At 50.5% G+C, this 12,146-nt stretch overlaps 4 protein-coding genes across 4 annotated transcripts; 1 reads left to right on the top strand and 3 right to left on the bottom strand.

Moving 5' to 3' along the window:
* Positions 1–341: 341 nt before the first annotated feature.
* Positions 342–1,389, top strand: LOZ57_004532 (uncharacterized protein; the record flags this gene model as incomplete). Its single annotated transcript, XM_049253574.1, has 5 exons — positions 342–398; positions 465–540; positions 669–964; positions 1,056–1,154; positions 1,219–1,389. 5 exons carry the CDS (start codon positions 342–344, stop codon positions 1,387–1,389), a joined length of 699 nt encoding a protein of 232 aa, XP_049107394.1.
* Positions 1,390–1,579: 190 nt separating this feature from the next.
* Positions 1,580–2,959, bottom strand: POT1 (3-ketoacyl-CoA thiolase with broad chain length specificity; the record flags this gene model as incomplete). The annotated part of the gene is made up of 3 exons (XM_049253573.1): positions 1,580–2,378; positions 2,437–2,884; positions 2,950–2,959. 3 exons carry the CDS (start codon positions 2,957–2,959, stop codon positions 1,580–1,582), a joined length of 1,257 nt encoding a protein of 418 aa, XP_049107393.1.
* Positions 2,960–6,110: 3,151 nt separating this feature from the next.
* LOZ57_004530 (uncharacterized protein) lies at positions 6,111–6,852 on the bottom strand (the record flags this gene model as incomplete). Its single annotated transcript, XM_049253572.1, has 2 exons — positions 6,111–6,754; positions 6,819–6,852. 2 exons carry the CDS (start codon positions 6,850–6,852, stop codon positions 6,111–6,113), a joined length of 678 nt encoding a protein of 225 aa, XP_049107392.1.
* A 2,763-nt stretch (positions 6,853–9,615) lies between these two features.
* On the bottom strand, positions 9,616–11,373 carry LOZ57_004529 (uncharacterized protein; the record flags this gene model as incomplete). Its single annotated transcript, XM_049253571.1, has 1 exon — positions 9,616–11,373. One exon carries the CDS (start codon positions 11,371–11,373, stop codon positions 9,616–9,618), a length of 1,758 nt encoding a protein of 585 aa, XP_049107391.1.
* Between the last annotated feature and the right edge of the window lie 773 nt (positions 11,374–12,146).

Below are 12,146 nucleotides of genomic sequence, written 5' to 3'. Positions count from 1 at the left end.
CTGCCGGTATTAATAATAGAACACCGCGACAAGAGGATTGAGTCATTGACCATGAAAAAGAGACGAGCCCTACCCATCGCGGCCATGGGCCAGACAGGCACCCATGACAAAGCCAGCCGTCGGGTAGCCCCAACTCGGCCACCAACGGCCTTGGGTATGCTTTGTTCCTCGAGGAACAGGCCTATCAACCTGGGCAGCGGAGGTGGGGTTGCGTGGCGGCCTGCTTCAGTTGAGAATAAAGTTCCTAAGCGTCGTCGAGCACACCCAAAAGCAAAGGTTGACGGCGGCGATGCCCATGTCGAGTGGCTTGCAGGACGCACTGTGGCAAGCGTGCTTTCAACATGGCCGGGCTCACGGAGGACAAGGCTAGAGCTTTACGCAATTTCTCTGCTTGCGATGTGTGTACAATCCACGTTGAATTAATTGGTATCCCGAGTTTCCTGGAAACTAACCCTTCTCAACAGGTGTCTGACGCTCTTCTCAAATTGCAGGATGTGCCCAGTGGTACCACTGCGACTGCGGGCTTTTTAGCTGACTTGGGTGAGAAATGTCGCACTGTCCTTCTGGCATTCGTAATGCAGATATCCTCGTTCTTTCATGAAGATCACTCATTAATGAATGTGCCAATTTGCGCCATAAACAAAATACAGCTCATTACGCTCCAGCAGGGAATGCCGTGGACATTGTGGTCGCGCCGATTTCTACTGTCCAGTTCATCCCAAAGGGAGAATCTCTGCCCCCAATCGCACAAGAGAACCCCGACCTGCATGGCTTTCCCACGGCCACGCATTGGGTGGATCTTACGCAACCTGGTACGGTTGTTCTTGTCGATCAGCCTGACGGGCAAAAATGCGCCGTCCTTGGTGGGATTATGGCCTCAAGGATGAGTGCTATCGGCGCCAAAGGCGTGATAGTAAATGGCCGAGTAAGAGACCTTAATGAGCTCAGAAACAGTGGCCTTTCAGTATGCATATGCCCTTCTATTCTCACCTCTCTTGTTTTGGAATACGACGTACTGTCAGCTTGCCACGGATTCTGATGAGCGCCGTGCATAGATCTGGGCACGCGGTCAATCCACAGTTGGTGCGGGCGCCGAAGCCAAACCAGGTGCGAGAAACATCCCGATTCGCGTAGGTGGTGTCACAGTATTTCCGGTATGGTTACACTGTGCTATTCCTTTCTTATTCTGGCCTCGTGGTTGATGTTTTGATGTTGTAGAACGACATTGCATTTTGCGACCCAGTCGAGGGAGTTGTTGTGATTCCGAATGGTTTGCTGGATAGCGTTCTGGAATTGATGCCACGACTTACCGAGGCAGATGACCGTGTGCGGGGTGATATAGAAAACGGCTCAACAGTATTTGATGCATTTAAGAAGCACCGTTTATAGATAGATCACATCTGAAAGAGTCCGTATTGCATGAAACCAGCTAGTGTTGTACGATCGTGAACATTTATTGTTAAAGGAAGAATAATATACAAGCTCCATTTTTTCGGAGAATAGAACCTTGCAAACAGGATATATCCGACGCAAATAGCTTAGAACAAAATCAGAAAGCACAAGTCATCAAATCATGATTTTACTCGGCGACCCAAACAGCAGCCATACCCATACCGGTTCCAATGCACATGCTGGTGACACCAATTTTCTTGCCTGTCCTGTTCAACTCAGTCAACAAGGTGCTGACCTGTCTGGATCCAGTGCATCCGAGGGGGTGACCAAAAGCGATGGCGCCACCCTTGGGATTAATCTTCTCCATTGGCAGCTTAAGCTCTTTCGCGCACCACAAGCATTGAGATGCGAACGCCTCGTTGATTTCGTAAATATCAACATCATCCTTGCTAATGCCAGCCTTCTCCAGGGCAACAGGGATAGCCTTCCATGGGCCCATACCCATGAGAAGTGGCTTGACACCGACAACGCTGGCGGTGACATACTTGCCAATGATCTTCTGTCCCAGTCGCTCGGCGGTGGAGCGCTTCATGAGAAGAACGGCAGCAGCACCGTCGGAAATCTGAGATGAGTTTCCGGCGTGAATGGAGCCGTCTTGAGCGAAAGCAGGCTTAATTTTGGCCAGAGACTCAGCGGTCATACCGGCTCTAACGCCATCATCCCGGTCCACGACGACGGTCTTCTCCTCGCTGGTCTTAGGGTCGGTAAATTTGACAGTGAGAGGGACAATTTCGTCCTTGTAGAGGCCTTCCTTTTGAGCACGCTCAGCCTTTTGATAAGAAGAGGCGGCGAAAACGTCCTGGTCGGCACGGCTGACTTTGAGGTCCTTTGCCATATCCTCAGACAAGATACCCATAGGAACTTTGCAGTTGGCGGACTCGGGGTGGCTCTCCAGAAGCTCCGAGAATTCGCTGACAGCACCAGGTCTATTTACACAATCAGCATGTGACCTGAAAGCATATACGCCCAATTTTAGCCACTTACCCGTACTGAGAGGACATGCTCTCGACACCTGCACCAATGCCAACATCAATGACGCCTGCCTTCAAGGCATTTGCAATATCAACAATAGCTTGTAATCCACTGGAGCACTGTCTGTTCAAGGCCTTGACTGCTGTGGTTTCAGGGAATCCGGCGACCAAAGCAGCGGCACGAAACTCAGTGGCACCACCGCCAGGGGCCAATACTGTTCCAACAGCAATATCCTCTACAAGCGATGGATCAATCTTAGATTTATCAATAACAGCCTTGAAGATACCGGCCAGAAGATCCGAGGAGGCGGTGTCCTTGAAGCCACCGCGACCACCCTTGGTGAAGGCAGTTCGGAGAGCACATGTTACGACAATGTCATCGGGATTCTTAGCAGTGAGCGCAGAGACCCCTCCTTTGGGGGATGTGATGTGCGAGGCGACTTGAGAGAGACGTTGTGCTGCTGCAAAAGGGATCACATGTTAGCAAACGGGTTCCAAATGGTACGACATAGATGTGAAAGCTTACCTTGAGACATAATGGAGGTGATAATTGTAAAGATAGATTTGTGGAAGGCTCTTGAAAGGGAATGGAAGTATAGATTCCAGCGAGAATAGAACAAAGAAGAGATGAAAGTGTGCGAAGGGAGGAAACTGGTGCTCGGGTATCCAGTACTCGTTATAAAGGATCCGCTGACAAGAGCTGGTACGCAGCCACCCCGAGGGTACCGAGGCTGACGGAGATTCGTTGATCCGAGCCAGCACTCACGTGTGCCGAAGCTTAAATCGACATCAGAGCATGTGAAAGCCAGTGTTGCCAACTCTAAAGGCCGAAGCTCCCATTGCATCCCGACACATGAGCGAATTGCTATGACAGTGGCATATGGCACATCTCAGCTTATCATGCCCTTCGCTTCTCAAATGCTTGGTCAAACGAATATATCGGTGTAGAACAATTTGAAACCTAAAGAAATCCCGATGCGGAGAACTCCGTACATTATATCAGGGTCTTCTCACATGGGGGCCGAGCTATTGTATGGGGGGATGAACTACGGAGTTTTAGCCCCGCAAAGTATAGATTTTTCATTTTCAAGACTATGTGGCATGGCACGAATACAAGAACATTGGCTTCGTTTCTTTCCTCCCCCGACAACGTTTTTACAGCTTGTGATGGGCTTCTCGCCCAACAAAATACGGCTCTTGAAGCATTCGGCGCGCGTCCAGCTCCATAGATCATTGCCTATGGGGTTGGAAGTAAGACTAGTATGGAGCATAATGATATCGCTACATCTTAAATGTATAGTCTCTTTGCAGAATCAGTGATGATATGGTTGCTTGGGCTGTTTGATGTGAGTTCCTAAGGAAAATTCTACTTTTCGTCGGTCTCGTATCAAATTGTGTTTTAGTTAATCGCGTATTTCATTTCATAGTTCCAATGCCAAATAGAATGTCACTTTGTGGGCTGGTAGCTGTAGAGATATTGATTGAAAAATGGGTGCAACAAAACAGTATCTGATATTTTCCCAGCAGTGAAAGAGAGTTGAAAACACAATAAACCCATCGCTCAGGGGCTTCATCATAGGGGTCCTGATTGGCAAGTCCTGGAATACATGAAGCTATGTATCATGGACTATCTTGTTAGAATTCCTTTATTTCATAATTTTGGACCTGGAAGGCATTCTGAAGACAGCTCTTTACACCGCAATTTCTGCCTTGAAGAAATTAGTTGTTTTGTGAGTTCATAACTCACAGTGTATTAAGCAAATAACTAACGTGCCAAATATTTGGTATCTCTGATAGAAAACAATATATAGTATACAAGGTCGCTTATTAACCTCATATCTTTAAATCAGACAAAAGAATGGACATGGATAACGAGCACTCGGCAGACGGAAACGCGAGCGAACATCTGGGTCTTGGCGTTCTGGCCAATCAGATCCCCGACGGCACAACACGGGAAATTTTGCCAGTTTGTTGCCTGTTGCGGAGACAGTGCCCCCAGCTCCGCTTAACAGTACTTTTGAAAAGAGCATCGAGATTTAACAGCAGCTGCATATCCTGTAATAATGGCCTGCAGGATTGCAGCTTGCTGGCGGCTGCGCGCTCCGGCATTTTCTCGCTCAGTCGACAATATCTGTCCGGTGATTCAACCCCATATTCCTTGATTCCATGCGTATAAGGTCTTGAACTTCGAAAATCTAACTCAACTAGAAAACTACTTCATATCATTCCGCTCTTCTCCGTCGCCATCAGCCCACTGCCTCTCCTCTCCACCCTCATGCGCCCTCTACCCTATCTCACCGCTCGACTCACACCTCCCAAATATACCCGATCACGCCCTTCAATTCCTTCCCAAGAACCCACTTCAGCACCTCATCGCATCTTTCCGAAAACCCCAATGATGTCTACACGAACCCATATAAGGCGAAGCGCATATGGCCACCAGATGTGTCCAAGTTATCCCCGAAGCAACAATTCCGACTGGAGCGCAAATATCGGCGGCGTGCGAAGTTAAAATGGGCGAGACCATCGTGGAAGAAGTGGACGACTCTGATCCAGTGGGGCCTAATTGGATGTATGTTCCTCTAACTTTCATTCCCGGAATTTTGTGGATTACGCATTGAATCGAGACTGCGCGGCAGTTCTTTTTTAAAGAGCAATTGAGTGGCATGTGTGCTGACGATGTGGATTCTCTAGTTGTCCTGATATACGCAGTATTTTTTATGGAGTTAAAAGAAGGCGGAGAGAATCCATTCCAAGGGGTATGTTTTCCATTTGGTTCACCCAATTGGGCATTGTTTACTGATATAATTTATTCCCTTAGTTACGGACATACGTCCGAAATATCTTTAATGAGTCATTTTGGTCGAATCCGCGAGGTGCTTTACGGCGTGGCTCCAATGCTGATATACCAGAAAAGACAAGTGACGAGAAACAAGTATGATGGGATGACGCCGCATATACCCTGTTAAAAGGCGCACTACTCGTGTCTTCATGTACAATATTTATTTCAGTTGCGAGTGTGCTTTTTGGAAAAGGCCCGTGGCGTTAGCCTTGAAACATCTACTGAAGGCCTGTAGATTATATACTACATGGTTATATGATCTTCAATGCATACAAATGGAACCGTGTATATGGAAGCCACACTGAATCTTGAGCAATTTATTATTGTTAAAATGCCTAGTAGGCCATGTAGTTTGGAACCAGCCCCACAAAGAGCTGTGGGCATTCAACCAGAGAGGACATGTGGTATCATCAAACGGCCGTAACATTCTCAAATTATTGATTTTCATTTTGCAGGCCTCGGCATTCTTGGCTGCTAGCGTTTTTGAAGCTCAAGCAACATTAGAAACTGAAAGGTCAAATAACACTTTCCTGCATGAATCAGGGGTATGCCGGCAAAAATTGAAACGAATACCGCGACCGATTCGTTGAAAATTGCGGGGGAATCGCGGGTTCCCTTCTCAGTATCATCGTCTATAAGAGACAAAACAGAAATGACAAAGCATATTCGTTATATTTCTTGCAACGCTATTCTACACTCCTGAAAGGCTCAAAGCTCTCACGGCCGAGCTCCGGAGCTCTGGCTACTCCGTGACTACGATACGAGGTCCCCAGAAAAAAAGCAGACAACCAATTCTTCGCCAAGTAACCAACCAGCCATCCTCTGAAAACGCGCCTCATTAACTATCATTTTGCATCGCCGGCAGCAACCGTTCTAAATGCAGCCAATCGTTTACTGATTAAATCCAGTGGCTCGTCAGTATCGAGTTCTCGTAGTTTGCCGCTGCCAACATCGTAGATAAGCCCATGGAGCTTGAGCCCGCGCTCTTGAATCGCATCCATGACGGCACTGTTCTCCTTGAGCACTCGCAAGCCATGATGAACGTTGATCTCAGCCAATTTGACAGCCGCCTCGGCCGCATCCAGATGTTTGAACTCATCAAGGTTTTGCTCACGGATCCGGCGGAGGGGCATCAGCCACGTGTCGATGAGACCTAGCTTCGTGTTGGACAGCGCCGCGGCGACACCACCGCAGGACGTGTGGCCGCAGATGATAATGTGCTTGACTTTGAGATAGATGACTGCGTAGTCGATTACGCTGGCGCAGCTGAGGTCGTTGTGTTGGATGACGTTGGCGATGTTGCGGTGGACGAAGACGTCCCCGGGCTGGAGGCCGAGGACGGTGGTCTCAGGGCAACGCGAATCGGCGCAGCCGATCCAGAGAATCTCAGGGTGCTGTCCTGATGCCAGCTTAGGGAAGAGGAGGGGATGCTCCTCGCCCGTCTTTGAGGCCCATTCACTGTTTCTGACCAGGGCCTTTTGGAATGCGTCTGGGGAGCACGTTGTGGTTAGTCATGATATATTGGCGATACAAGTCAAAAGCCAACAACGTACCCGGCGCATTGACTTGGACCTTAGGGGTGGCCATCCTCTCTATATTTTTGAAATAGTCCTTTTCGGTTTTATTATTATTGAGGGGGGTGGAGGTCGACATAGGGCTGGTTCCTCGGCGGGGACGAAGTGACTTATATGTATTCTTTGCAGCTGCGACGTTGCGTCGAAGTCTAGAGAGCGGTGATAGACCGTTAGAACTAGGGCTCTCTTTGGAAAGGCGGACGGCCCCAAGCACCACCTCTCCCGGGTTTCACAGCAGCCACGCGTTAGACAGGCAAAAAGAGACTTCGCCGAGACCACGTTGAGGCGTGGGTCCCCGCCTGGACGAGTCGATGTCTCTATCAAGCACAAGGGACAGGAGAACAAGATTCCCTTGCCGAGCACTAGAAGCGGCAGACAAGGCTGGGCAAAAGACAGGTATATAAAGCCGTAACGCTAGCCTCTGGGTCTCACGCAGCTCTGGAGTCTAATGGAGACGAACACGGGGGCTGGTATAAAAAGAAAAGGCGGGGAGAGAGGCAGGAGAAGCGGGCGCATTTACGGGATGCCGCAGACGGGGTGACGCCGGGATGAAACGGCGGGGGGCAACGGAACCAGAGGTTGGACTTACAGGAAGGTCATTTATTGACCAGGGGCGGAGAAGAGCGGTTCCTGAGGTACACGCAGCAGCAGCAGGAGGAGGTGGTGTGGAGGGAAGATGGAGGGGAGGGAAAAGGTTAAATTGGGGGAGGGGGCTGCAGAGAGAAGCGAGGCGGTGATGCAGCGGTGGAGGAGATTGCGCAGGCCGTGGGAGGTCAGGGATGGGCGGGCGGTGGTTTGCGCGCCGCAAGAATTATGATTATTATATAGGTTTCAACATACTGTGAGGGCGAAGCTGCAGTTCGGCATGGGCGGGCTTGGGACGTAGCTGGGCGGCAGCCGAGAAAAAGCGCGCCCAACAAGAAATGCTTAAGCCGCGAGTTACCAGCCAGCGGCGCCCAGGCCGATCTGGGTGGCTATCCATCGTTTCTCTCCACCCACCTACGCCCGCTCCACTGATGAGGCGCTTTTGTTGAGAATGGCATGCTCGTCGGCGGGCGGGCCCGATCCTCCAGCACCAACAGGTCCTCATCGCTATCTATCACTCCTTGACCACTACTACGGAGTACACACTACTACAGTCCTGACTACGACCACCAGCTCCGTTTCAGCCAAGTGATACGCATATCTACCGCCTCGCTTCCCCCCTCTGTCTCCCCACGTCCCTCGGTCTGCCTGACCGCAACATGCATCAACCCTGGCCCCCCTTGATCGAAACAAAAGCCGCGCCGGGAGGCAAAAAGGATAACAGCGCTCGAGATAGACTTTTTTAAGGTTGCTTTTCCCAGGCCAAGGCGCTTTCAACACGCACTAGCCAGCGGTGTGTCTGTGCTTTTGTCCATCGGGATCGCGCTGCCGGGGGGCGAGAGAGGCTCTCCGACGGAAAAAGAGAACGTCTGACGAGCCGAACGCCGCCCATAGCAGAGAAATGGGGTCCTCTAGTCTGGATACCAACACCGCATATCGATCACTTTTCGTCGCCCGTGCCATACACGCTGGTAGCTGCGGCAGGCCAAAACGACCAATGACGTAACAACCGAACGAATGTCTTGGCGCATGATTGCTTATCTAACCTCGCACAATCCTTTTCCCACTCCGAACCTCCCAATCGGGTCGCGCGAACGGCTCATGCCGTTCCGAATACTCCGTACAAGCTGCGAACTGAGCATATTATGATCCAAGCGGAGATGCTCGCTAGTCACGATGTCATAGAGCAGCCATGGGCCTCGCTTCGCCTACGGTCGCCTCGAGTTGGCTGAACGGTACTGGTTGCCTTGCGTGTGTGTGGGGGAGTAGTGGGCAGCTTCAAAAAGCCACCCTCGCCACTGTCAAAAATCAATCGATCTAAATACATACTCACATGAGCAAGCCTCAGCTAGCCCTAGTTCTTGGCTCTGCCTCAAGGACTCCTGTTTGACTCGGGAGCTGTTTTGCCAGGCACCATCACCCGTCCAGAACATCGTATAACTACACCAAACACGTTTGGAAGCTTATGTCGGATAATGTCAACATTCCCCCTCCCCCTTAACGAAGAAAATGAAACTACCGACAGGAACAGCCGCCACCATAAGGTTTTCAATGCTTGCGAAGGTTTCTGCCGGAATTGGTCAATGGTCAAAGAGTCTGATCACCCGGAAATGGTACCTTGTATGTATGTGCATCCATATCTAGTGGGGAAGGGGGAAACAAACATGCCAGAAATCCGCTATATGCGTCAACCTGGTAGGTGCATGATCCCGCTATTGGTCTGCTGTGAGAAATCCTTCGCAGTAGGAGTTGCATACTAAAAGAAAATACCCCCCTCGGCCATGTCGCGAGCGCTGGAAAGCGAGTCTCTCCACAGGTACCTCCGTACCTCCGGCTTGGTCAGGAGATGGGAGACGTGAACTCTGCAAATTTACTTCGTATAATTTTGACTTTTGCGGGGACGCCCGCAAGGATCATTTAACTTAGCGTCGACGATAACTAACAACGGGCGGCAGTCGATCTGAGATCCTTCTGATGCAATGATCGTGTGAGATGGAGAGTTTTATTTCCATATTTACTGCCTCTTTCTCTCTAGAGGCTAAATAGTAAAATAGGGCGCGTATATACAATACCAATAAGAGAGTTTTTGGGTTACGGAGAGCACCTCGAGCTGTTAATGCACCAACACGGGAAGTGCAAAAAGCAAAATACAGTTCGTCCAACTGGAGTATCCTAGCTAATAGGATAGATTTCAAATTTGCTCTAGCGAGCCACTCTTCCTCCTCCGCGTACCGACAGATTTAATTAAAGAGGCGAGCCTGCGCCATCGTTGTCTCCTCACTGATTCTGAAGCTCGTTGCGAGCCGCCAGGAGCACCGTTCGGTGGCCATTCTGCATCGACACCACCGTTCTGTCGCCCTGTAGACAGCGGCGCGTTTCGAATTGTGGAGGTCTGGCCTCGCCTGGGCATTGAAGCACGATGGCTAGAGGTATCAGACGGAGCTGGACTCTTACGCCCTATGCAAAGAAGACAGCGTCGCTGACGACGATGGTGACGACGCTTAGAGGCTTTTCCTGTGTCGACTTTTTCAGGCGCAGCTTCGCCGGAACCATTCCCTGTCACCTGCTCCCACGATTCAGGTGCATAGGAAGACTGCCCGTTTTGGGGCTCCAACCTCGCCCCGTGTGCTTGGTACGATAGGGGCCGGAGACCCCGTTGCAAGGCACCTTGTACAGGTGAGCTGCTTCCACTGCTGTTTCCGTCGAACTGGGATACACGCAGTCGTTGCTGAGTCGACGGTGTGTTTGTGGTGAGAGATCGATTCATGGTCTGTTTTACTTCTGAAGGGGGGGAGTGTGTAGACCACCCTTCTCGCAGAGCAACCCATATTCCTGTTACCACAATAATGTTCCGCAGCTGATCATCAGTTTCTACCGTATTGTAGTCCGGTAGTGTGCTTGCCGGTACGTCGCCTGGAGCGCTGAAAGCGGGTGACACCACGCTTGCTGAACGGCTATGCATCGACACAGACGTTGGGGAGTACCTGTCCAGCACATCAATGCCGTTTTTTGTCATCCAAGCAATAATTGGATGTCGACGACTTGTTGGATCGATTACGCTAAACGTGAATCGTTTACTGTGCTGTTCTGAACCAGAAATTGAGCCAATAGAGTCGCGGTTTTCCTTGCCGCGTAGCACCCAGCGAACGGATTTCCGTAACCCATTTTCGTCCGTGTGTGCAAATTCATATGCGTTGCGAGAATGGGATGTCACCTCCCAGATTCCTTCTTGACCAACGCACACGTCAACCACGCCATTTACTACAGATTCTTCCTTTCTAGGTTGCCTTAAAACTGCCACCAAATCCTTTTGTACGTCAATTGACGTTTTTTCCTTCTCGCCTTCCTCTGCCAATGGCCCATATGCATCACTATGAATGACAACTAGGTCGTTTGGGCCGATGCGCTCATTTCCACGGCATGGGTTAGATACTTTTCTCGAGGATCGAATGCCAAAGGAAGACGACGGAATTACGTCTAAGGCAGAAATAGGGCGTGATGATTTTGATACGTGCTGTACTTGAAGCAGCAGGCGTGGTTTAATTCTCAACCGTTTATGGGCTGATGGTGGTGGGTGTGCAAATCGAAATGAGGTTTTAGAGCGGGGACATCTCCGGCTGGGGCTTATGGGAGTGTCGCAGGACGCCTTTCGGAGGCTACCTAGCTGCACATCGTCCAGAGTACGTTGTTCCTCGAACGAGTCTCTGGAGCTAGACAGTTGGCTTGAGACGGGAGATGCGACTCCCGCCTCAGGCGTTGGCTCTTCCGCGGATTCACTGCTCGGAGAGGAGACTACAGTACGCCTGCTCGACGACATAAATCCAAGAGATAATAGAGAGTTGGAAACCCGGGTAAGGGTAGGAGTAGTGGCCCGTTCACCCTGGTGCTTGGAGAATTCGTGTCTATGTGTGGCTGCAGCGTCAGCGGTGAAACCTAGATTGACCAACATGACGGCAGGAAAGCAAGTTCAGCACCGGTAGGTAGACCACAGTACTATCACTCAAGCAATCCTAATGCAAGATTTCGTGGGTATACACTCTTCTCAGCGGCGCTGCCGCCGAGAATGCCCGATTGCAAAATATGGTGCCGGTCTTTTTTAAATTCGAACGTATTACGCCGGCTGGCTGTGCCCATCCGATTCTGTGAAGAGCACAATGCCGTGGCTTGCGGCGCATAGCTCGCGCCGTTGGGGTGGCCTTGAGCCTGCGTTTCAGTCAGTCTGGTATGAAAGTAAGAGTCAGATAGGACACCCAGCAGCAAGAGAAGCACTCAAGAGGGGGGACGGGAAAGATGGTAAGCATACGTTGACGACTGGCCGATCACTGTCAGCAGTTGGGTTGGCAGCGGAATCAATGGAGCGGTCGGACGGCCATATATGTGAGCGAGGAGTGGTAGAGAGGTATTTTGTTTGTTACACGGCGGCAAAGCTCTTGGAGAGAGTCTGTCACAGACACAATGGTTACACGGAGATTCTTCGGATTGGCATATATTGAGGGGATGTGTTGAAAGAGTGGCGAAGAAGGCGTAGACAGTAAACCGACGCAGGGAGCCAGGATGTGGGCGTCAGCTATTCTTATATAGTTATACTGTAGGTTCGATGAAAACGGTGATCAAACGAATAGCGACTGGGGGGCAAGATGTTTTTTGGGTCAATGAAGCAAGCTTGAAAGACCAGCAGGCAGCCGGTTTAGCGTTTGGATGACGGAGACGAGGAAAGAGAGC

The sequence above is a fragment of the Ophidiomyces ophidiicola genome (assembly GCF_022830035.1).
Source record: "Ophidiomyces ophidiicola strain CBS 122913 chromosome Unknown scaffold_19, whole genome shotgun sequence".
NCBI classification, from domain to species: domain Eukaryota; kingdom Fungi; phylum Ascomycota; class Eurotiomycetes; order Onygenales; family Onygenaceae; genus Ophidiomyces; species Ophidiomyces ophidiicola.
This window is presented reverse-complemented; position numbering and strand designations above follow the sequence as displayed.